The sequence below is a fragment of the Tauraco erythrolophus genome, chromosome 2 (genome assembly GCF_009769465.1).
Source record: "Tauraco erythrolophus isolate bTauEry1 chromosome 2, bTauEry1.pri, whole genome shotgun sequence".
Classification (NCBI taxonomy): domain Eukaryota; kingdom Metazoa; phylum Chordata; class Aves; order Musophagiformes; family Musophagidae; genus Tauraco; species Tauraco erythrolophus.
This window is the reverse complement of record NC_141466.1, coordinates 44,887,852-44,913,671: the sequence shown is the minus strand read 5'-3', so window position 1 is coordinate 44,913,671 and position 25,820 is coordinate 44,887,852. Positions and strand designations below refer to the sequence as shown.

Genomic DNA, 25,820 nt, shown 5'->3' with positions numbered 1-25,820 from the left:
TCCATGGGTGGAAGACGACAGCAGCTGCCCAGACTCTCATAGGATAGAGTAGGCTGGGCTGGATGCTTAGCAAAGTCCCAGGAAGGTCTGACAGTGTCCACTTCAGTTCTTGAGTCACCTGCTACCACAGAGACAATTCTGGATGTGCAGGAGCTCATGTGGTATGGTCAGCTGACTTGAATTCCAAGTAGGAACCCAACTTAAACTGCTTATAAGCAAATAGGGACAGATGAAAAAAATAAAAGTGCAAATCTTCCACAGTTCAAGTGACTGCAAACTGAACCTTCACAACCACTGGGGTGGAGAAAACATCTTCATTCCCGTGTTTTTTGTGTGGTCTAATCCAGCATGCTCTGATGTTGGGTTTCCACAGCAGTGTGAGCCAGCTGACAGTCCTGCCCATCCTTTGCTCCCACTCTTTCTACTACACTAACTAACTCAAGCATTTGACCAGCATTGTGTTGAGCTCGGTCAGCATGCTGAGGAAACAACTGCCTTGTTTCACATCCATTTTCTGTTGAATTTGCATGCTGAAATGACTCAATATGGAGAGGGCCAAACAAACCCTGAAAGGGAGAGGTCAGGACTCTGGCAAAGGGTGGGACCTTGATACCCAATGGTTAGATCAGGTTATGCTTGCACACCAGCCCGTTGAACCAGTCAAGGAAACAGGTAGGGATTGCCTGGGTTTTGCTGTAAGCGTAAGGCGACTAGCTACTAAGAGAGTATAACCAGTTCTAGAGCTCTCAAGGGAAAGTATTTAAGCACTTTTGGGGAATTTCACCAGAAAAAATTAGACTATAGGCATCTTGAGGATTCAATGATGCCTAAGTCAACATTCTTCTGAATTTATGTTTGGATTAAGATGATTTTTTTAACAGTTAAATATCATTCGGTTTCCTAGATCAATTTTAGATTTCGAACTCCTGATATCAAAGCTACTTTTGAAAATGTGATGGAAGTCGCTAATTTGCCTAGGTTTCTTTGAGAATTTTAGCCATTATATTTCTAAACCCTGCAAGGATAATTGTAAATGCTGTAGTAACTTCTGTGTTTTACAAGTGACTACTGACTCCAGCTGCAGTGTAGTACTGAATACCATATTATGTAGTACAGTTGTGGTTTAGCCCAACCTGCAACTAAATGCCATGCAGTCACTCACTCACCCTCTCCCATTTGCTAGGAATGGGGGAGAGAATTAAAGGGGAAAAGAGAAGGAGACTCAGGTTGAGATAAGGACACTTTAATAATAACAATAATATAAAAATAAAAAATAATAATGATGAAACAATCTTATTACTATATGAAGTGATACAAGTGATGCACAATATAGCCACTACCTGGTGACCAACACCTGTCCTGTTCCAGCAAACAATCCCAAAACAGTTAAGTCCCAAAACCGCAATCCTGGACAAGCAAGAGGCCTGAAAAGAGGAAGAGACAGAGAGAGAACTCTGAGTGACCGAGAGAGCCCTCTGAAGAAAAAGAGTTTCTTTCCAGTCAGCCTTCATCTATATACCAGCATGGCGTTGCATGATGTGGAATACTCCATTGGCCAGTTTGGCCCTCCATCTTAAATCTAAGTTCAAATCTTAAGGAGAGTTGTGGGTCGTCTGTCCCGGCTATGCTCTCACCCAGCTAATTGTGTTCTTGCACACTGACAAAAACAGGGCAAGCTGAAAAGTCCTCAAGGTCTCAGTTCCAACTGTAAACATCAGTGCGCTGTCAACATTCTTCTCATAATGAATCTAAGACTAAAACCAAAACACAGAGCTCTTGTAGCTGTTAAAAAAAAAAAAAACTAACTGTCCCAGTCAAAACCAGGACAAGTACTCAGCTAGAGCTTTCTTGGAAGACTGATTACCATTATGATTGTCACAAGTTCTCTCAGAGCAGTTTTTTTCTCCTATTATTACTATAGTGCTAGAGGAAGTGACTGAAAAAGATCTTTCTCTGTATTATTTGGATTATATAAGCTATACTTTCATCTAATTCTTGATTTCTGTCTTTGAGGTCCTTCTTAGGCAATAGCCTCAGGGACCATCCAGGAAAGCCAGCAGATTCTGCTGTTCTCATACTTTTAACTATTCTTCAGATCTTCATGGAGAAGTTTAAAATTCAAGTACAGCAGTCACAGCACAAATGTGGTAAGCAAAAGGACAATAGAAGATCATATCTTTAAGTGTTTTCACGCACTGTAATTTATTATTAATTATGTCTTCTTGTGGGTGTCTGAGTCCTGAAAAGTTAGAAAAATTCTATATATCAGGTAAAAAACATAAGAGGATGGATTCTGCCTACTCAAAGCCTGTTTCAACAGCAGTAAACCAGAAAATTTCATGGGAGTAAGAGAGGGAAAAGGGTTTATACCGGGATTCTAATCAGATTTCCATCACTTAGTAAAATTGTTAACTTATAACATACATAACTTTTTATCAGTTAACAAGAGTAAGTTTAGAAATCACAGAAATTCAAGACTTTTCAATCGCCAGTACAACCCGTGGGATTAAAATCTGGGCTTTTTGCATCTTTCTGCTATTTGTCATTGAGATATAGACTGGCTGTTGGATAAATTCCAGATCCAGGTTTCCTTCCTATGTGCACAGCACTATCATAGCATGCCGTGACATGGGAAAGCTTCATTTTTCACTGCTGCAATGAAGCTTTGAGTCTTATGCATGACATCTCAAAGCAAAGTAATACATGGCAGTAAAAAAATATAGCCCAAGCGTCATTAATTTCATGCAAAGACTCTGCTGCCTTTTGACAATGTACATTGGAACTGATACATGTGAACTGAACACTTGTGCTCAACAATCCCAAAATAAGAGCAAAACTTGTCTGAAGGAGGACGGGGGAGGCCTCAGCCGTGCACTATTTTCTATGCAGTCCTTCAGGGAAAAGTCTTGTACGCTGGAGCACACTGTGTTGCATACACTATGTGGAAGAAGCCACAAATCAGCCAAGCACAGGTGCATTATCCAAAGATACTTGACTTTTTACATCTTGAATTTTACCTGTCTTTCAGGGAATTCAGAAAACTGAAAGCAAAATATAAAGCTTGAGACCATCACTTTGTGTTCTGGCTTTTCCAGTGGTATACTGAGTCCATAAACCAATTTGTTGCATTCAACAGTGTGTTGCTTGTTTGAAATAGAGTGAAAAAAAGGGCTCACATGCTGTTCAAAGCAATCCCAACAGGAGACATCTTCTTTATTTATACATGCAAATAAAGCACAAGAACAACAAACATCACACATATGCAAGTAATGAGAACAGATGTCTGAAACCATTTTGCAACAACAGCGTATGAAGAGGAAAGTGAAAGATGGCAGAGCAATGATACTGGGAAGGGTAAAATCAGTAAAGAGAGAACTATAATGAATTAGAACTTGTACCACATCTCATGGTTTAAAGTAATACAAATACAGAAATAAGTTTTCATAAACATTCTGTGATATTTTATGACACACTGATCTAAAAGAATAGGTGATATTGCAGTGAAATGAATGTCTGCGTTGTCACTCTGCATATGACAAAAAGATGATGTTTTATTTCCTCAATTTCATCTTCTCTTGAACTTTGTACTGCCCAAAACCCACTGGTTTTGCCTCACCTTTTCTCTCTACAAAGCTTAGCTTGAAGTACAATTTGAAGGAAGAGGGAGACAGATTCGTGGATCAGGTCACAGAGAACGGTGATTAGAAAAGGTGTAGAGATACTCATATGACAAGCAGACAGTCAAACAAGGTTGCCTGTGAGGTATGGATATATCACCCAGCTGGCTTGGATTGGTAATTATCTAATTAAGGTTTAGGCCCTGCCTACAAAAGGTGGGCCATTTCCTCCTGGTTGTGGGAGGTGTAATGATATCCTTGGAGCTGCAGCTCAGGCTGGTGAGCAACATCTGGTGACCTCGACGTGATGCCTTCATGAGAGACCCTGAAGACCTTTACCCTGACTCCCTTGCCAGAGCTGGAGTGAGAAGTCCTTTGATAAAGAAGGTAAAGCTGCTACCCCAAAAGAGGGAAGTGTGCTGGAGTTGGAATGAATGAACTGGGTCTCTGCTCACTGTAAAGCCTTCCTGAAAAACAACAACAACAACAAAAAAAACACCTGTAAAACAAAAAGGGGGAATTATAGATATATCACCCAGCTGGCTTGAATTGGTAATTATCTAATTAAGGTTTAGGCCCTGCCTAGAAAAGGTGGTCCATTTCCTCCTGTCTGTGGGAGATCTTTGGAGCTGCAGCCTAGGCTGGTGAGCAACAGCGAGGTTGGCATCTTAACAGCTAGCATGAGGAGAGATGTGCTAAGAAATAAGAAGAGACAGGTTCAAACAGACCTTAGTATGGAAGGTGGTGATTTTTGATCACCAGTTCAACAAGAAAATGACCTGATGTGTGCTGGTGCAACAGATAGAGGTGCAGATTGGAGACCTTGATGGAGGATGTAGGGGGTGAGGGATGTTGCACTTCAAGTGTGTAGATATTGAGGGGATATGCATGACAGAATCCCTATTATAGATGTATTGAACATACATTACGGTTCATCAGTGTAAACAGAGTTAGAGGCTGGAAAGTTAAGAAAACTATGACAAAAATATTTGTTGGGGCATCTATGCTCTTCCTTAAGGGCTTTTGGTCCCTTAGGATGTTCTGAGTCTACTATTTGTTGTGCAAGAGATGAAACAAATACGGATAGCCAGAAATCAAAACAAGAACTAAACCCATCTGGGGATATCACCTCACCAGTATTTTAATTGAATGCACAGTCTTCTTGCTCCAAGCTATTTTAAGATAGTTCTCCTCTTTCTCATGACCTTTGAGATGATGTCTATAGTTACATTTACCTTTTTTTGATCTGAAAATAAATGGAGGAATGATAGCAGTGAGTATTCTGATCCAGCAAGTTCACCATGATTTTGGGGATATGCTTCCAAAGTGAAAAATTGTACATGACACTGAGTGTGCATAAACCCCAAACACTTCAGCTTCTAGTGACACTCAATAAATATCTTAATGAAGCTATACAGTAAAGAACATTACTGTAACCACCTGTACTTCTCTCTGGCTTAATCACTCATAGATCAATGTCATCAGGGAAATAAAGATCAACACAACTGTAATGTATATTTAGGCATTTATTTTAGTTCTCTGCTGCCCTGCACCTTGGGTTAGCATGTACACCTCTGTAAAGAGTTCTGCAATACGATGAATCATCCACATATGTCACTAGTTAGAGAAAATTCCTCTCAGTTCCAGTGAGCCATCAGCTCTGCACACCATGTTTTTTAGACTTTTTTACAATATGTAGAAATTTCAGGGAACAAGAACATTAGCATTTCAGACTGGGTAAAGTCACAAAGACTTTGGAGCCCAAATGAGTAACAGGCACAATTTTCTAATGAGGAAATAGAGCAGATAGTGTATATATGCAAATAACATAAACACTTACATGACCACTGAAGTATTTGAGTTCCTTATTATTATTAAAATATTTATCTGTTAATTCTCTTGTGATATTGATGAATGCTGTTGCTACTGTACTACAAATGAGAATTGAACAAGGTAAACATATCTTTGAAAATTTTGGCCTATCACAAAAAGATGCATATGGTAGACTAGAATTAGGAAACAAGCCAACAACATCTTATGCCAAAAATAACACTGTTTCTGCTCTGCCCAACAGATTTACAAACAAATATGTCTCACAAAACCTAACTCATTTCACCTGTCCTTTATAAATACATTACAAACACACATAGATATGGAATATTTGTTTTCCAAAGTTTCATAGTGAATCAGTGACAGAAGCAGGGAAACAATCCAGAACTTCCAAGTCCTCTCTTTCTCTCATACAAATGAAGCACACGACTCCGGGTTTATGCCCTTGAAACTGTACTCTAAGTTTTAATAATTTATATGAAATGATCTGGATATGTGTCTTCAAACATCAATCCACAGCCTTTCCAAAATGAATTGACTACATAGGTTTGATAGTCAGCTGCCAGTCACTACTGTTTTTGCTTTACTGTCCAAACAAAAATGGGAAGAAAGGATCCATCTGTATTAGAACATAGCCAAGAGTTAAAGTAGGTAAGATATGAAAACTATACAAATGAAGGGACTGCTCTAGGAAAATAGCTCCAACCATTTTTATTTATTTGAAGATTTACATCTTTGTGCATAACAAAGCAAAGGTTAAATAAGGTCAAAACTTTATTAGCTAGACTGTATTTATACTGCAGTAGGTTCCTGAAAATATCTACCGCACGATCCTGATCTTGGAAAAGATTGAGAAGACAAGCGCTGTTAGTGGCTGTTACTCATGCAAAACTGAGCCAGCATCAAAAATGTCAGTGGAACATTTTCTATTTTCATTTAATTCTCTTAGCATTTTCAATGGAAATGTGCTTATATTTCAATATCACATTGCCCAAGTTCTCAGCTCTGCACAGATGTTTGTACTGCTCCATACCGAGCACAGTTAACTGCTTCACTATGTCTTCAGAGCTATGCATGAAGCAGGGGAGCAATCACCTTTTCACAAAAGCAGGGCCCTCAGAGATGCAACCAACTAAAGATAAAAATACTCAGAAGTACTCCTGACAGGATGTTAGTCAGAAGATGGTGCTATTATAACAAAACTTCTAAGGCATTTGGAGCTCTACGTGAAACCAAAGCATACAAGACAAGCTCAAGAGAAGGGAAAACCCAAGTGTAAATTGAAAGTTGATTTCAACGCGAGTGGATACTCAGCATCTCACTGAATACACCTTTCAGAAATGTACTCACTGAAATACCCTTCGGTTCTACACCTTGGCTTGCTTGCACTGTTCACATCAAAGGGGAAACACATAGAAAAACATACCCTTTAGTTTGACATTCACAAACTTTGAACATTCAAAACCCTCTGGAGCAGGGTTAGCTCAAGTGTCTGCATAGAGCTGCTGCTCTGTGTCACACAGAAGTAGCCTTAGAAACACTTCCTTTTCTCTTTCTAAGGGAAAAAATTGAGGTTGCCCAACATTTCATAAACAGAATACTAAATTTTCTGCAATGTAAAAAGATTAAAGTGTGGCTGTGACTGTGAAGGAGAAAAAGCTGATGTTGGTGGGAAAATGAGAAAACAAGAATATAATTGCCAAAACATCTGTTTGCATGTAAATGAGGATGGTAATTACCCACATAGCAAATGAGTGATTAGAGATGCGTGAAATTAGAATATTCCACAGGAAAGCTAATTTCAGTAATTGATATGATGAGTAAGATGAATTCTGCAGGCTTTGGGCAATCATGGAAACTAGATTGTAGAGAAAAAGACAGAACCATTAAGCAGAAAACCCACAGATGGGTTTTAGGAAAGCCATAGTGTCATTTTTAATATCTAGAATATAAAGAATGTGCATTTACATAATGAAATTCCAACTGGGAACAGGTGTCCTCATCATGATCCATGTATGTTAACAGAAGAGTTTACCATTCCTGGTTGCACTTAGGTACCTTTCTGAAGGAAGTTACTCTGTTGAGTAAACTTCTAGAGGAGCAATCTGTTTAAAAAATTGCAGAAAACACATTTGTGAGCTGAAAGAGCTTGTTCAGCCTGATGTTGCTCGAACTCTCAAGCAGACTACTCTCCTGGAAGACTGATGGGCCACAGTGCTTAGAGTCAAGGCAATGCCTTGTAATTAATGACTATGAGGAGAGGGATATAATAGCTGTATTACACTGAGTTACCTAATTAAAAAAGTGCAAATACATGCATGTCACCTGATTTCTGCATTGACAATTATTATTTGGCTTATTTCTTACAGCTTTTTCAACAGCAGAGGTCAGTTAAGGGGAAAGATTCAGAGGAGTGAGAGGAAAACGTTGTAGGAAGCATTTTGTAATGCTACTTAGTTATTCTAGAATAAATCCAGAGGAACACTACTGCTTCTACTGCAGTGTGTATTTACATCATGGGAAAAACTAAGCGAACGGTAAAAGACTTCGAGACAGTCAGTGGAAATGGAGTGTAACATGATTGAAGAGAGGGGTCAAATTCTTTCCTGCCAAAAATGAGCAAATCTCTGTGAAAATGTCAGTGAAGCTTCACTCAGAAATGTCCGGAGAAAATTTAGCCAATGTGGGAATTTCACAATGAATACTTCTCTGTCGTTGAAATAGAGACATATCTTTAAGCACTTTTCTGATTAAACACAGGCATTTTCGGTGGGCTCTACCATGCACCCTTCTGCAAGACACCTCTCCTCTTTGCCTGCCTTGGATACAAAGACGCAGAGCTCCTGGACAGCCCTCATGTCTGGACTGTGCTGGAGAAGGGAACCCTGCAGCTTCCAGGCTCCTTTCCACGAATGTGGGAACTCGCAGTCCCCAGGGCTGCTGGCTTCTCGTCAGGGTATGTCGGCGTCCCGCAGCAGCACCCCCTGCCAGGCTGATGGGGCTCCTGCGAGGTGTGGGCACAGCCTGGGCACCCGTGACCCACTGGCCATTTCCATGGAACTGGTGTTAGCTCTGCATATCAGCAATGATATTTTTAAAAACTTTTTAAAAACTGCTTTCGTTATCTTTTTTAAAACTTCTAATCGATGTTTGAGAATTTCTACATTCAGTTCAATTTTGAAGCGTGAAATTGTTTCCCCAGAATTTTAAGTCACGACCTTGAGCCATTTGTTGTTGTAGACAGGTGAGAGGAAAGAGTACAAGCATAAGGGCTTGGTTATAAGGAGAAGAAATTTGAGAATTAAGCAGTTAATTGTATTCTGGCATGAATACCATTCTCATTACCTCACTGTCCAATTCGGATAAACAGAAAGAATCAGAAATATGTTTACACGTATTTCAAGGGCACCATTAATTTTCATAGATTTTGTATTTCTATCAATGTATCTCAGAACAAAAATCTGATCCTTGGATATACGTCCTGAGGTACACAGTGTAGGTCCTGCTAATTAGCAACTCTTTAATTTTGACTAAATTAATAGATTTCAAAACATCAAATATAACCAGGGTCATTTTTTTTCTTAATGGGAATCCAAGGTTTTTACTAGCTATATCAATCCCATTTTTAAAGAGGAAATCAATTATGATGTTTTGCTTTTTGCTAAATGCACGAATACGTTTCACAGGAAGGTTTTGTGGAACTCTGTGCACTTACCTACATATCCACAAGAATTTATCCACAAGAATTCGTACCAAGACAGCAAACCAAGAAAAATCCCAAATGCGTGTGAAAAAGAAAGAAAAAGTGAGCAAAAAGATTTCTCAAAGATTCACATCCCAATTAAACAAGTAATTTGGCAGGTCTTGTCTTTGTTCCATCCTTGCAGCATAGTCTAGGAAAGAGCATTCCCTGTGGGAGCTGTTAGTCTTGAATAATAAAACAGATAACATGCAGAGAAGGCTGAAAAAAGCCATTGCAGAGGTTAAGGGAGAAGCTCTAATTTTGTAAAGGAATCCCAGTGGTAGACGTATGACTGGAGAGATTAAAAGGGAGCACGCTTTCTTGTGGCAAGTTAATACAAGACAGCTCAGCAACCAAGAAGATAATAGGGCATGAAAAGCTTTCTCATCCAAGTAGATCAGTTTAGGGAGTTTGATATACATGCCATGTTTCTTATCACGTCTTCCCCAACCTTTCATCTCTGTGCAGTTGAGTAGCTCCAGGTTTGAGCCTCAATTTCTCCTTTGTGGAAGGACTTACGAGGGCAGAGGTGCATAAAGAGTCCCTCCAAGTTTTGTCCTCACATTTTAATTAAAGAGCTTTCTCATTTTTGCAAATGTTTCTGCTCACAAGGCAGAAGAGACCAGGACAAGTTATACAGAGAAGATCCTGCTCCCACATCTCTGCTTCAATATTATTATCTGAGAGCGCCATTCCCTAGAAAATAAGTTGTTCTCATATCTTCAGCCAACATCTACCCTGAGATCCGCTGCTACATAGATATTAACAGTCTCAGTCTTAACGCATTACTAAACTTCCCACTGAGCAGGAGGAAAATGTAAGGAAGAAAAGGGAGGGATACATCACTGCCTTCAACTCTACTTGTGCAAATTTACGATGCTGTTGAAACGGTGCTCCAAGATCTGCTTCAAGGAGATCTTGGTTGGTTCCCTAGTAGTGGCTTTAAAATTTAACCACTCCCACACAGGAAAGGTGTGGTCTGCACGCTGCACATGCCCCAGTTTTATCAGTCACTGTCCAGATTTCCACAAACAATCAGGAAACTAAAAAAGTATTTGGTAAATGCAAAGTATAGGTCCAGGTAACCCCCAAGATTGCCTATCATTCATTAAAGTTATGAGCTGCAGGGAGAGGAGTGTCAAGCGTGTGCATCACTCCACTAAGACTGTGGGATAGGGGGTAAAGCACTGGGACACTGGAGATCTGGTTGTCTCCCCTATACTGCCTCTCATCTGCTCTTGTTTTAGGCAAGTCTCTCCACTTTTCTGTACCTGTAAAGTAGCAATACTGATAACAAATGCTTCTTTTGTAAAGCAGTAACATCTGCTAAAGCAATGAAAATATCTTCATTCATATTAATAATAATAATTGATGGCGCCCATCTGGAAGCAAAAAAGTGCAGGAACAGAACAGAAAGTATTTTGCTGGAAATATAGCAGTCAGGAGAAGTGTCTGTGTCATGTGTTGTAAATATGGAAAACAGAATACAAAGGCCCATTTAATTCACATGAGATTCCCGATCCCTCATGTACCACGTTTGGTGCTGATTTATTTGAATTAAGATGGCAAGAAAGTCCCCTCTCGCTGTTTTTTGTTGGATTTTAGTTTAGTTCTCTTTTGTTTTTAATCAAGCTCTTGCTCAAGCCATATGAGTAAGAATTCAGTAACACATTGTAAATCACAGTTTGCAAGTTCTGTGACTGCAGATGAGATAGTAAAAGATAATGCTGTATAATTCACATGTGGCTTGTTCGTCATTCAGGCACCACATGTCAGAGTCTCCCTACACACAGCTGAGTGTGAGCAGAAAGGTTGGTAGAGATTGTGAAGAACATGATTTTAAAGTCCTGGTTATTAAAATCCTTTAGTTATTGCTGAAACAATTCAGAATCTTATGAGTACAACCTATAAACCCTTTTTTTTTAACCATCTTTGAGTCAAAGTCAATTCACTATGAAACTGCTCCAAAAGAGGAGCTGACAAAAAAACAGAACAGAAGAAATATGCAGTCACCAGTACAACCTTTTCCAAGTAAACTGTAGATAAAATTATATTCCAAAATAGAAATGTGACATCCTATCATGATAACAAAAGATTTCCCAAAGCTCTGCATCCCAATTAAACATTCCAGTTAAACTTTTTCAGCAATGTAACAGGTGTCAGAGACTGTAATTTGCTACGGTTGCTCGGACGAGGTTTATAGCAGAGCCATTGCCCTAAACCCACTTTGTAGGCTTTAGAGAGAAATAGGTGAATTGTAATCCAAAAGTGCAATTCCTCTATGTTCTCCCTAAAGAAAGTCTCAGTTCTGGTGTCTACCATACAGATGTAACTCACAGCACTGGTGTATATAGTGTTTAATGAAATTAGGCCCCAAATTGTCTGACAATTGACTCCTATCATAATATAAAGACTGACTACTGTTCTGTAGTCCTGTAGGTGCCAGCGTGCAGAATAAACAGCTGTACAGTTCTGCTCAGCTATAACTGACTGGTTTCTTATTTCTGAGGATACCTGAGCTCCTCATATGGCTCCATTTGTATTACCTACCTCATCACCCAACAGAAATGCCTATTTATCTAAAAGCCTAAACAGGCTGCTGCAGGAGGAAGTCATGGGGTTGTAAAGGACATGTCAGTCAGGACAGCCCTTCAGACAGATACACAACGGAACAAGGAATGATCATCCTTTTTGTTGGAAGACATCCACAGCGACACCTGTCTGAGATATCTCTAGGTAAGTTTTGTACTGATTGGATGTCATCAGCTACCAGCCAGCTTTACATGAATTTAATTTTTAGCTTGATCTCAAGCTAAAAAAAGGGCCAATGCAGTCTAAACAAGCACAGTTTTGACTATCAGCAAGTGTCTCACACCCCTGTTCCCTAATTAATGTATTTGAAACCTTTGGCCAAAATCAGGAAAACATGACCTTGTAAATACTTTGCAAAAATGAGCATCCAGATAAAGGAGAGATGCTCATCAAGTGGTCTAACTGAAGGAAGACTGTTATGTGGGTTGACAGCTTAGTGCATCAGAGAACTTGAAAATGCTTCACACTTCAGTCAGTCAGAGCTCACCTTGTCTTGGACATCAAAATCACACTTGGAAAACTACGTGCTTTTAAAGGGAGATGAAATCACTGCTGGAATACCATTCACCTCTCAACACTGACTTCCACTGGGTGAATACTCGTAAGCCATAGATGTGATCACTAGTAACGTCTTGTAAACATGTGATTTTGGCCCAGAATATGTAGCAATGGTGTTAACATTATGAATAAGCTAAAAACTAAGAACCTCTGACCCACACATAACATTAATTCTGTACAGAGCTGCTTCTGTTTTTTCTGGGGTTTAGCCCTTTAGATTCTTTCTAAATGTTAAGGATGCAGAAAGCTTAAATAACTTTAAAAAGAACAAACTCTAATGGACTAAATTATAATGAAATGGTCTTTATACCTATATAAATAGATATATCTATAGATATAGGTACATATTTAATATAATTTAGTATATTACATTCATATTATATTATATGCATTATATGTGTGTATATATTACGTATATATAAAATAACAGATATTTGAGAGGACCTAGCAAAAGAACGAAAGGCTTTATATTAGGTACTACATGAGAAGGGCTTACCTGAAGTTTACATGAAAATGCACGTTTAGACACTTATACAGAGCATGCAGAAGGTATGGCACCAGTATTCTTCCTTTCAAACAGAGGAATGACCAGTTAGGGGTTTATGGAGTTTTTTAAGAACTATTTCTAATTTCTAGTATATTTTGAGTGGAATATTAGCATTTGAAGGCATGATGTTTATTAATAGCGTAGATTGTTCACCAGCTGCAGTTTAAGAAGTAATAAAATAAAAGTAATTTTACAAATATCCGTATTAAAAAATGAACTGCAACAAAATCTATCCATAACTATTAGTGAAGTCTTACTTTTACCTGTAAAACAATATGTAAGGGAGTGTTGTTTTGTCATGTGTCTCAGAAGAAAAATCACAGCAGAAGAAAATAGTATTTAGGTTTATTATGTCTCAAAATATAGAAATATATTCCAACAGCATATTTTAAAGAATAATATAACAATAATCTTCAGTTTCTTATTCTCAAAATGGTACACCATTATTTAAAAATATATTACTTAATGTACCCAAAATTTAGTTACCATCAAATTCCATTTAGAATAAGTTGAGCTCAAAAAAACATACCCACCTACTCAATTTATACAGAAATCTGTATCGGTAAATTTTTTGAAGACAACCCAGGAATTTAGCTGTTCCGAAATAGTAATTCGGTTGGAGACATTATATTTTGCTATACACCCTTGTGCGTGAACTGCAACTAAACGTAGATATTTAGGTAATCTCAGTGTAAAATAGAGATAGAAGTGTAAGATAGAACTGTTGTTAAGTGGAAAAAGCTCCCAAGACTGAAGTTAGAATTGTCGATTTTTTTAAAACACTGAGTGTATACATAAAAAGGATTTATGTATTACTCCAATAGCAAGATAAAATAAATTAGTTTCTGCAAAAAAGACAGTTGAGCATTCATGTGCGTACACACAGTCACATGCACACGCTGATTTTATCAGCCTGTAATAATCTGAGTTTTCTGAAATATGCTTTAAATAACCAGACAAGTCAAAGATTACTTGAATATACTGTCTATGGAGAAACTGATATGTTCTATTTGTTTTTTTTTAGCAACACTCTGAGAACTGTTTAAATGAAGTATTTTTAATCAAGGCCAGTCATGATAAAAGCATATATTATAGTTAGCTATGCAATAAAGAGAAAACAGAGCTTCTATTTTCCCATTTTCATAGCATTAAAACAAAGAGATGTCCAAAGACGTTAAATGTGGTAAATTCAAAATAAGCATATGGATACTGCTGGTGAGAATGAAAATCTGTAATTAGTTGTGCAATTCACAACCACAGGATTTCATCTGAGGCCAAAACTTTAGGGATATTAGAAACTATTTATATGCATTTAAGAATTTTCAAAGTTACTGTAGTTAATGATAAAAGAAAAAGAAAGATATCCCATCTTACATCTCATGATTTAAACCACCTGAAAGAAAAGAATATGGGACCGAAAGTAGACTGTAAATTACCCAACAGGTTCTTAGGAAAGGTTTTTTTTTATCTTTCCTTGAGAACAGCCACCATCAGGGACAAGATTTTCGATTAAACAGGCGATGACTGCTGCACACAACTGCTGCGTCCTCGGTGCCTTCCCTCATACACTCAGAAAGCGTGTCCAGAAGTGCCAGCTAAATGGAGCAAAGTCCATCCATACCCTGTCTTCTGCATATTTTAGTGTATATAGTAACTTGCCTATGGAAAGGGAAGGCTTATGTGGGTTTTTTTGTGGTGTTTATTATTTTTTTTGGTAATTTTTCCTTATGCTGTTACTATAAAAATATTTGCTGGAACAGTGTAATAGATAATAGACTGATGTGATTTGAGGTAAGAATGTTGTAGTTCAATTTTTAGTGTTAACTTGAAAAGTCGTAGATAGAGGTGAGAGTCTGTCTCCACAGAATTCCCAAAGCTTGGAGCCTTTTGCAAACTCTGCAGCCCACAAAGCCAAGAAGTAACATACTCTTCCAGTTACACTCATCTTGTTAAAGAAAATAGTTACAACAATTATGTGCAATCTTTTCACTTCTATTTTCTATCTACTATTTATTTACTTAAGCACTGTTCAACATTTCACTTTTTCTAATGGAGCAGAACTTCTAAAAGAAAAAAATATGTTTAGCCAAGCAGTTTTGTTTAGTTTTTTTCCTGTGCCTTTCTCTAAATAAATATCCCACCACAGTTTTCATTGGCACAATATGACCAAATGTATTTTAGTTCCTTTAACAATATGAAGCAGTTACAGAAGTTCTGGAGATTTTAGCTTGAAAAAAAAATCTATACAAAGGCTTTACTTTAAAATATTGAAATGGAATGAAATATATTCCAGTATGGTCAACTGAAAAATTAGTTTGTGAAGTTCTACTGCATAGTGAGGTGACCCATAAAATAAATGATTTTGAAATTTTGCTCATACAAAAGAAACTATATACTTTAAAATAAATAAAAGCTACTATATACATTATACTGTACATTTAAATGAGAGATGACATGAAAAGGAATAAATTTAGGACTGCCTTTGCATCAGCAGGGCTCATATCTTGACTTTATTACAGTTCTGAACAAAACCCTCTGCTTTAGATTACTACTTTTTATTCTAGTGGCAGCCACATGAACGCACCACCATATTCCTGTATTTTTTTAAAATAACATTGGAACTGTCATCAAAGTAGAGCACAGAGATTGCATTCAGTTTTGTTGGTGCACAGCACGGCTTTGGTACGTGGTCAGGGAACATCAAGTGAACCTGAAAGACAGATAAATACATGGCTCATATATCAAACAGAGAGGTACAAGGACAACGTCAGCGCAAAACACGTCTTTGCAATCCCGAGGTTGCTGTGGTGGCAGATTTCCCTCGCTTAGCAACTTTAAAGGACAGCTTACCTCCAGAACGTTGCTCTGATTTCAATCTCGTGGGCAAAGTTATACAATAACAGCAGATGGAGAGAGAAATGAGGAGGAGCAGCCAGGACAGACAGTTGGTTTTCAGATGAAGTTTAGCAAAGAGTTGGAGTTAAGAGGCTGCTCAGGAAAACGCTTAAACATATTCTCAGTGCCGTCTCTGCTGAGGACGGTGCTTAACGTGAAGCACACACTGAAGTCCCGGGTCTCTCCGGGACACCGGCATGTGCTAAAATGCTCTGCTGTGTCAGGGTCTCAGCGTGGAGGAAAGTCTGCTGCAGGCAGCAAAGGCTGTGCAGACAAGGGCTCCTACTGAAACTGTTTTCAGCCTGTGAAATGGTAAGAAGCGGGTTCTCAGACAGCGTGAGTGTATTTTGAGGTCTTATCTAGGTATCCGTGCACCCAATTCTGCTTCCGCTGAAGTGAAAATCAATTCATAAGGTGGGTGCCAGCTGGACAGCAGGTTTGGGGAAAAGGCTGAGGCAGAGGCGGCTTTATGCACACTAGGCTGAAATATATCAATGAAAGGTTACAGAGAAGGAAGAGAGTTTTGAACAGCATCCCAGAATGAACAAGATCTAGTGGAAATATCTGAAAATGGGGGAAATACAAGTTGTTTGTACTTGAAAGAAGGTTGGATGTAATATTCTGCACATGCTGAAGACTTGGAAACTGGGAGGCCAGAAAAGAGGGAGTTGTAATAGAGAGGGCAACAGATTATTAAGGCATGGATGAAGACTTCAGCAGTAATAGGTTTCGTTTGTATGTTAAGTCTTTGTAAATCTGTTAGAGCCATCTGTCTTGCAGTGATATAAGCCCAGAGCCTTTGCCAGACATCAGAGATCAGTCTATCAGGAAACGATTTTTACATAACTGTTACCATGAGAAGGCCTTTTGAAAAGAGCAATAATAAATCCTGAAGTAGCACTTTGGTAAGGGTTTAGACACACATTTAAAAACATTAACATTGCTATTCATTAACAAACGCACTGAAGAAAAGAATGATCCTGCCTAGCCTAGGCAGACGTTTCCCCTGCCATAAGTCCTGGTCCTACCAGCCCCCATCACCACCCAGCGGGGAGCTCCGTGGCCCTGCTAGCCCTGCGTGGCAGTGATGGTCACAGCCTTTTCAAGAGCGAGCCTGGAAGTCAGGGCTAGTCTGCTGGCTAATCCACTGACTTGCATGCCCATGAGGTCAATTCTACTCCAACGCCTGTTCAGAGAGCGGCGGGAAGCAAGAGAAAAGGCTCATCTAGTTCATTAAATGCAGTCTGTCCTGTATTTATGTATGTCTGTATTGTCTGTCTGCCTAGGTTCAGTCTCACAAAAAGAAGAGAGAGAGGTATTGGCCCAGCATTTCTCCTATTCTTGTTACAAAAGAAAAAAAAAATGAGTCAGTAAAGTTTGGAGGGGTACCAAGGAACAGTCACTTCCCAACCCAAAGAGTGGGCTTTTTCAGAATGGTGTAATCAGCATGGCTGGGAGATGATTACACTTGGATTAGGGTGGGGTGTATGAATAATTGTTTCCCAAGCCATCCCCATGTGCACACCTTGTGTAAATCTGAATTTTGTATAATTTAAACCAGAAAGCATTCAACTACTGTTATCTCATCTAATTTATGTGCAGTTAAAATTTAATTAGCCTCACGATTTTTTGGCTGCACCACTGAATGCATGTACTGTACATGCAGAGGGAGACACATAATTCCAAAAAGGCCATAAAAAGGAGGGAAAATTTAAGTAGCCAATTTAAAATATAGGACAAATTGCACAAATTTCTCAACAATGGGAAATTAAGCATTTTTGGAAAGGACAGACACACAAGACAAAGTAGCACTGGGCCCCTTATTATTTAACATTCCCTAATTGCAGGAGGGAACTCTAACTTGGGGATCTCACCGATATTGGCAACTTTTCTGGACAATGTTTGCATAATGCTACACTATTGCTTTGCTGACTTCTTTCTTTTCAGCTCAGGACTGCATATATGCTGTTCTTCATCATCTCCTAGGGACAATAAGATATTCCTTGCCAACTAGTATTTGCTGCTCCCCTTCATCTGGACCCCTTACCTCAATTTTTCTGTTTATTTCCAGCCTCTGACTTTTTCCCTTCTTTTTGTGAATCTTGCTGACTTGATTCTGGTATAGAGGAATAATGTTGCATTGGCGGCTGGACTTGTAGAAGGTGCGTAAATGAAAAGTTGAATGGAAAGGAAAAGATCTCAGCATATGCTGAGGTGTTAAAAATGTAGAAATACCTGGCAGTTTTCACAAGTAGATTTTGTTTTCTGTGAGAAGGATACTAAACTTTCTTTGTTTGCTTGATTTCTTTTTACTTTTTTTTTTTATTATTATTTTTTTGGATGGAGGCTGTTTGTTTTTTTTTTTTTTCCTAGGAGGGTAATAATAGCTGCACTCATTTCTGAAGGAGGTTTTTCAGGCCCAGGGTTTTTATGTCAAAATCAAAGAAAAAAGTCACCATCTATGGACAGACTTATCAGCATAGTCTGGTGGTCAGGATACTTTCCTATCATCAATTTAAATCAGAGGGAGACTTAAACTCATGTTTCTCTAATTGCAGTCGAGTGCCTTGACCTTTTCAGAAACTAATTAGGGATGGCAACTCTTTCCTGTTCTGATTTCGTACTCCCACTCTCTCTTCATGTATTATCTCTCATTCCTCTGCTTCTTAATCATTCTGTTAATACTGATGCTGTTCAGAGCCAGTTCTTTAGCTGGCACAGGTGAAAAATCATGACCAGGCATCAGACTCAGAATTACATTTAAGCATAGTCTGAAGGTCTTGATTTCTGTAGATACTGTGTTTTCTGAATTGTAGCTGAATGCTGCTGGGGTAGAGGAGGCCTAGCCAGCTGCTTCAGCTAAGATCATGTTTTTGGCTGCTCCAGTTGATGCACAGGACTAACATAAGAACTAGCAGAGGCAGAAAGCTGGCTGCAAATCCCTTTTCACATGTACCAGGCAGAGCAACAGATCCAAACACACTTATTTATAAATTACGTTTGTTAGCCAGCCATGACTGAACACCATTTCTTAGATGCAAATGCATCTGCTTGCAAAGCTTCACATTAAATTACGGTTTAAGTATCTCTGCCAATGGTTGACAACAGAGGTCCACAGGGTGGCCAAGTGTCCACATTTCTGGAAGGTATAGCATGTAGATCTTAACATGGAGCTTCAATAAGCTGCAAAAAACTCTTGGAAGTGGGACCAGGGGGCCCCTTTGGTTCCTGTCTACACAATTCTCCAGTAATATGACACAGCCTTCTCATGCGTTATTGCATTTGAAATGGAAGGGAAACATACCACACAGGCCACTCTGGACAGTTCATCCTCTCTCCAGCGTAATCATCAAAGCACGTCTTTGACATGGCTTATCGTTTACACAGAAATAATCAAAACTCAGTAGTAGCAAACAGAGAGGAAGAGACAGCACTTGTCCCAAGACGCTTACAACTGCAAAATAGGCAACTACAACATAGGCAGAGGCATACCAGAGTCTGAACAATGGCGTGGTTTGTTGCGTTCATGTGGGCATTGAGGGGGAAAGAGCACTCTCCATCACAGTAAAACGCAGCATAGCCCTCCGGTGCAATAATCCAATCCTAAAACAAGAACAAATAAAATCACTCGATTTTTTTTTTCTCTCACCCAGAGAATTTAAAACTATATCAAACTAACTGGGACTTGTCCAAGGACAAAATGAACTTCAGAATGTGGCATGTTAAATTACTTTTTTTGCCAAAAAATTAATTGTATTATTGCATGAGACTCAGGGTTGTTGGAGTTTACCCATCAGAATGTCACTGAATCATGCATTTTCAATATTTCTAGCAACACAGCATGAGGAAAAGACCATGAGAGGGAAAATATTTGAAAATGCTAATGAAAGCTATGTGTTTAGTTTACTGAATTCCTCCTTTTCCAGGCAAAGGTAATGGAAGTGCTGTGGGAAGGGCAAGTACCTACTTGCTGGGTTTTGATTCTTTTTATCTCATTTCACCCTGAGTTTCACTGATCAAATATTGTACAGTGCAGCTTTGGCTTTCCAACTGAAATTTTCAGTTCTTCAAGTATTTTTTTTGTGGAAAAAAATACGTTCTCTTTTCTCTATGGTCACCTTAAATGACTGATCTGAGAGCCTTGCACATCTTGGGGCATATAGGAATTTACTATTTCAAAAAATGAAAAAATACCTGGAAAAATCTGTGATTTACAGACAGACAATGGCTCGCTTGTTCAGTAGCCTGAGTTCAAGTCAATGCCACAAGCCTACTCTGTGGCCATGGACAGGGTGATTATGCTCTGCAGGCTTGGGAAAACAGTCTCTGCCTACTTCTTAAAGCTGCTGCTAAGTTAAACATACTAGAAAAAGTCTAGCAGAGTAATGAGGCTAGATGAGAATCTGAGCTAGATATGTAAAGGATGAGCTGTCACTAAAGAGATAGCACACTTTTTCTCCTTGTAGACTTGTTCTGCTCACAGAGAATTGTTTTAAAATAATTCAGAGAAATGTGAAATGCACAGCCAGCCATCTCTGAGTTCTTACCTACATATGCAATATGTCTAGGTTATAGGTTGCTGATGGACTTCTTGTTCTTTCTTTATAGAGAGCTCCTGGCTTTCTGGAAAAAAAACCTAGATTGATCTCTATTTTCATTTCTCAAATGCCCTGCCTCTGTCTTTATGACCTTTTACTACAAGTACCTTCTTTTTTTGTTACTGTATGGCAGGATGGATTTTTCCTAGAAATCATATAAGTTTAGCTATGGTGTTATAAAGATCACTGAGTGTTGATCCAAGCTCTAGCTCTCTATAGACCCTACCCTGATGAAATCTCTCTGACCTTCAGCAGACAACATTGAATTAGGGAGAAATCAGGCACAAATTTCAAAAGTTCCATTGCTTACTGTTGGGGATTTTGGTTTCATTTACTAAAGATCTATTTATAGCTTGAATAATAGTTCAGATTTATCTTTATGTGAATGAATCCAGATCTCAAAGACATTACTGTTTGCAAAATCTTTGAGAGAATAGCAGCCAAAAAAAGTGAAGTGATAGTGATAGGGATTCATTACAAAATGTATTTAAAGAATACATCTCTCATCAGTGAGACAAATCAATTATCTCTTCATCAATTATCATGAAGAAAACAGACTGTAAATAATGGAGGACTGTAAAATAGATTTTCCCAATTTGAATTGATAGGAAAGAGCATTCATAAACATACCTGCCATCCTAGGTCTCGGAAACTCACGTAAAGTTCATGTTTCTTACATGCTTGCTTTTGCTCACTTGTATTATAATCTGCAGGAAGAAAAAAATAGTAATAAATTATTTAGAAGCCTTGCTAGTGTTGACAAGATTTAGCTGGTTTTGAGCCCCTGACCAAACTGTATAGAGGAAAAGAACAGGCATACTGTCATTTATATTCCTAGGGTTAGTCATACAGGTAGGATAAACTTGGAAATACAGAATCAGCAGTGCCAGCCTGATACGATTTGTGTACACAGGCAAAACAATGCATTCAGCATTAGGGGAAACAGGTTCACAAGATGTCTGCGGGCTAGCTAGGTAACAAGTTTGGTAATATGTGCACAGGTAATTAAAGGAGGACAAGTGAGAGCCTGATTCAAGATAATGGGGAAGTCATCCATAAAAAAGTAGCCTCATTCAAAAGATAAATTAACAATGATAAAAATTGTCCTGAAACAACAGAATTTCCAAAAGTCTGTTATTTAAACATTAGCACATTTTGTATGCCTTCATTTTTTACCATATTTTCTGGAAATAGTCACCACTTGAGGATTTTTAATTGGTAATACTAATGTAAATAAGTAGACTAACGGATGCTATTTAGAGGCCTGAATGTTTCTGCACTGTCAGAGGTGTGTCAGGACAGAAGGGCACACAGAACCTTCCATACATGCTTCTCCAGGACAATCTTAATCCTGGAGAAAATCCAGTACTTGTTCCTTACTGCCCCTGAGTAACAGGAAAGGAAGGGAATAGGGTCATGCCTTCACCACATTAACTGCCCAGAGTTGGTTTATAGTGCTATTCGAATGATGCCATCAGTGAGGCATGCGATGGAGAAGGGAAGACAGACTGTCTCCTCTGGTTCCATTTCGAGAATACTTCAAGTGGCTTTTTTGGACCAAAATAACCATTCTGGCAGAAAAAAAAAAAACAAACTATTGGCTGAGATTCACAACAACAAAAAAAACCAACCCAAACAGACAAGGAAGACACTGAAAAAGAAACAAAATGTTAATTTTCAGGAACAGAGAGTGTCTCTGTTGAAAAATTCCTGGAAAATTGAGAGAGGCTTTTTTCACATCAAGTGAAAGGAAGGGAGTTCTACAGTCTGTGAGATAACGCATTGTAGCGCTTTACTATCCTTGCAGAAAACTCTTCCAAATATCTGGCCTAAAATTGCTCTTCTGCATATTTACCAACTGCTTCTTGTCAACTGTCTCGATCTGTGCTACTGTTGCTTCTCTGAGTTCTCTTCAGTTTCTCTATGTCTTTCTGAAGATGTGATGGCCAAAACTGAACACAGTGCCAAATAAAGTAAAATAATTATTTCTTACAATTTCTGGATTATTTTCTAGCAGCATATCCCAGAACAGGAGTTTTGCAGCAAAACCATACTGTCAAATTATCAGCTTCAAATCCCCTTTTTGTATACTTTTTTTTTTTTTTGTAACAGGCTATGTACCTATTGTTAATTGAATATACCTGGACCCCAATATATCTCCTGAAACTGTGTCAAAAGCTCTGCACAAGTCAAGATATATCCATTTGCAGTACTAAATAACTTGTTCTGGTACCACCAGAGATGTTGTCATGTTTTCTACGCTATAGTACCTCAAATCCTCATTCCTTTTTAAAGACAAATACTACTTTCTTTCCTATGGTATTTTCCTAGCCCTTCGTGGGCTGATTCTCAGTGACAGTCATTAAAGGTTCTCCACAGGTAGTTAGTTACCTGCTGCCATCTCAGATACTCTCAGTTGCCCCAAGACATGTAGTGTTAAAATATATACTCACATACTATGGGAGTCTTGTGTCTTTCTGGAGTAGCCACTGGAAGCAAGGAAAATACATGTCCCTAGGACATCATGAGTTTTCAAAAATTTGTATGCCTTTAATATAACCAAGAACCCTTAGTCATCTTTTGTACTGAGTTGTCTGTAATAACCTATTATGTTCTGCACACACATTAGAAGTAAGGTGACGGTAATAGAGAGTAAAGAAATTTAACTAAAAAAATGAACAGCATTTTACTGATCGCTCTTTACAACGATCTGTATACTGATTTTGACTAATATCAGTGCTCACAAAATGTAAATATTGAGCTTTTCTCTTTCAGTTATTAGCGGGAATTTAAAATTCAGTCATATAGAATGCAGGTTAGTTTGAAAAAAAAAACTGAATGAAAAATGTGGGAAAGAAATGCATATGAGAAAGTCAGGAAAGTCACAATCTGGTTTGAGATAACACCCAAGCAGGCAAACAAATGAAAGCTGAAAATTGTGCTTTTGCCAGTTTCCTGTCAGTCATGGAATTTTCATATTTAAGAATGTGTACAGAAGTTTTAGCACCAGAATGTAGCAGAAGTCTCTACAGTTAAAGGGTAAAGGCTGAATAATAAATATGTAAGTCATTGCATAGATATCTTCATTGTCTCGATATGTTGAATTATTTGAATATAGGTTAACCAGTGGTGGATGAGGTGTCACACCAGAACACCTGGTAAGTCTGCGTTTTGTATGCAGACATATATCTGCAAACCATTTAGCCCATACACCTATGAAGAAAGTGAGATTCGGGCTGTGTTCCTTGAATTCTATCTTTCATATACGATAAATGTTGTGTGTAATGTAACATTTCATATAACTATCAAATGTGACATTTATAATAAGATCTGGTGCCAAGGATCCAATTTCACATACTGTAGCTTCAAGACCCATGTGCTTATTCTGTGAAGAATCAAAACTGCAGGCTATTGTGACTAAGAAAACATTGTTCCTCAGCTATTCAGGGACCACAGTTGGGGTCCAAACCCCTATGTAGCAGAAAGAGCTGTGAGAGGAGGGCAAGAAAATATGAGATTGGTTTGTTTTTTTTTTTCCCAAGGAAAATAAAGACATATAGTCATGTTTATGTATACTATCACAAAGTACTGTGTTTTCAATTAATTAGTGTGACACCAACCAATAAAATACAGGAACTACAGAGTTAGGTATTGTTTTCTGGTTTTATCTCACTGCGTTACGAACAAAAATTATCTATCTTTGGTTTTGAGTTTCCTCGTGTAAGTCACTATTCAGTATTTAAATGTGAATATCCTCTAGTGCCCAATTACACTGTAATTCTTTTTAGATGATGTTTAAATAAAATTAAGCCAGACTTTTTTTTAAGGAAGTGTTATATAGTGTGCTTTGGGAATAAGTTGTCTTGCTTTGACTTGTTTTTCCTTTTATCTACAGTTTGACAAAAATACAACTGGGTAAATAATAAACAGTTCAGTCCTCTGTGATCAGCAGGCAGGTGGAGTCTGAATGCTAAGTTTAATTCTGTCTGTCTTTCCACTGCATTGAGGTCGTCTTCTCTTGAAGTTCTTAGCAACACAGAGATGCTGACCTCAAATCTGTCAACATTTGCCCAGCTGTTATAATAACTGACACATATAGATTTTATTTTCTTCATGTTGTTTTTGTGTATATCTTCATGACTAATTCAAAAAATGTATTGTCCGGTGGGAGGGAAGGACTGAATTGCCCAGTGGGGCTTTGCTTTTTGATATGTGGAGAATACAGTAAAGCCACAGACAGAGGTCCAAGAATTTAGAAAAGAAAGTGGCAAAAGAAAAAAAGCAAAAGACAAAAGACAAGGGGCAAAAGGAAGATGATGAAAGGTAAGGGCAAAGGGAAGGAGAAAAAGAAAAAAGAAAAAAGAAAAAAAGAGGGAAAAAAAAACAGAAAAGGAAGAAGAAAAAAGTAAGGAGAAAAGCAAGACATGACTAGGAAATTTGGGATTGATGTGCGGAGAGACGTATAACAAAAGCCTCTGACATATAAATGACAGCATACCTAGCTGGGTCTGGCTACATAACCTTTGGCCATGTAGATGAACATTTTTCACTGTCAGTATCTGACTTAGATGCTGTAGATATATGATTATGGAACAAGCTTAGAAACAAGGACGTACACCACACAATTACGTTTGCCCATCACTGTGTCATTTACATCAACAGTGTCACGCGTCAGAGAGTATTGCCATAAGGAAGATGATGGACAGAATTCTTTGGGTTTTTCATTGGTTTAAATATGAAGAGATGAATAATAATTTTAAAGTGTCACTCATTACTGGAAGCTGTAGAGAACTAGGAGAATCAGCCTCCTCCCAAAGCCTGCAGGGATGCACCATAACCACTCTGCTTGTGCGGTTCCTGGAGCTGGTGAGTAGAAGGGTTTAGCTTTTCCCTGATGACAGGCTCTCCCCATGGAAGGACTGCCTGTATTCTGCAAAGAAACGAAGATCTGGGAATAAACACTTGTTCTCTCCTTCATGTCTTTTTTGTGCGCTGGAGCATCTGGATAGAATCTGTGCTTTATCTTTGTAGCCATCAGTATGCTCTTCTGCAACTTTTAACGAGCATTGTTGCAATAGTTATTAAAAGAAAAAGTGTTTTGAATCACTTTCAGAATGAAAAGTCCCATCACTGATCATTAATGGCACCCAAATAAATAAAGTGGCAAATTGCAAGACAAGAGCATGGAAACTGATTTGCCATGGTGCAGAAGCTACTCTAAGTGGTTTTGCTATGGAGGACATTGCTGTGTGACACTGTTGTTATTTATCTGCCTTCAGTTTTGACACCTATTCCAGCCTGCTCATATCTTGCTGCCTTTAGTTCCAGTCAGAGGTCGCTGCCCCTGCCTTTGATAGAACTGCATATGCAGGTGCTTCTTAACCTAATTTTGTTTTACAAGTGTGGTTTTCTTGAACTGCAGCATTTTTTGACAGAGGTCT

General features: G+C 38.4%; 1 protein-coding gene across 2 annotated transcripts in view; it reads right to left on the bottom strand.

Moving 5' to 3' along the window:
* Positions 1 to 15,446: 15,446 nt before the first annotated feature.
* The window catches only part of BMP5 (bone morphogenetic protein 5), a 52,251-nt gene continuing 41,877 nt past the window's right edge, over positions 15,447 to 25,820 (bottom strand). Inside the window, exons 5-7 of one of the 2 annotated variants that reach the window (XM_009978052.2) lie at positions 21,010 to 21,086; positions 19,274 to 19,384; positions 15,447 to 15,596 (exon numbers count right to left, since the gene is read on the bottom strand). In XM_009978052.2, coding sequence (XP_009976354.1) covers positions 15,447 to 15,596; positions 19,274 to 19,384; positions 21,010 to 21,086 — 338 coding nt within the window. The remainder of the gene's footprint in view (positions 15,597 to 19,273; positions 19,385 to 21,009; positions 21,087 to 25,820) is intronic. The other variant, XM_086608317.1, reaches the window with a different exon arrangement.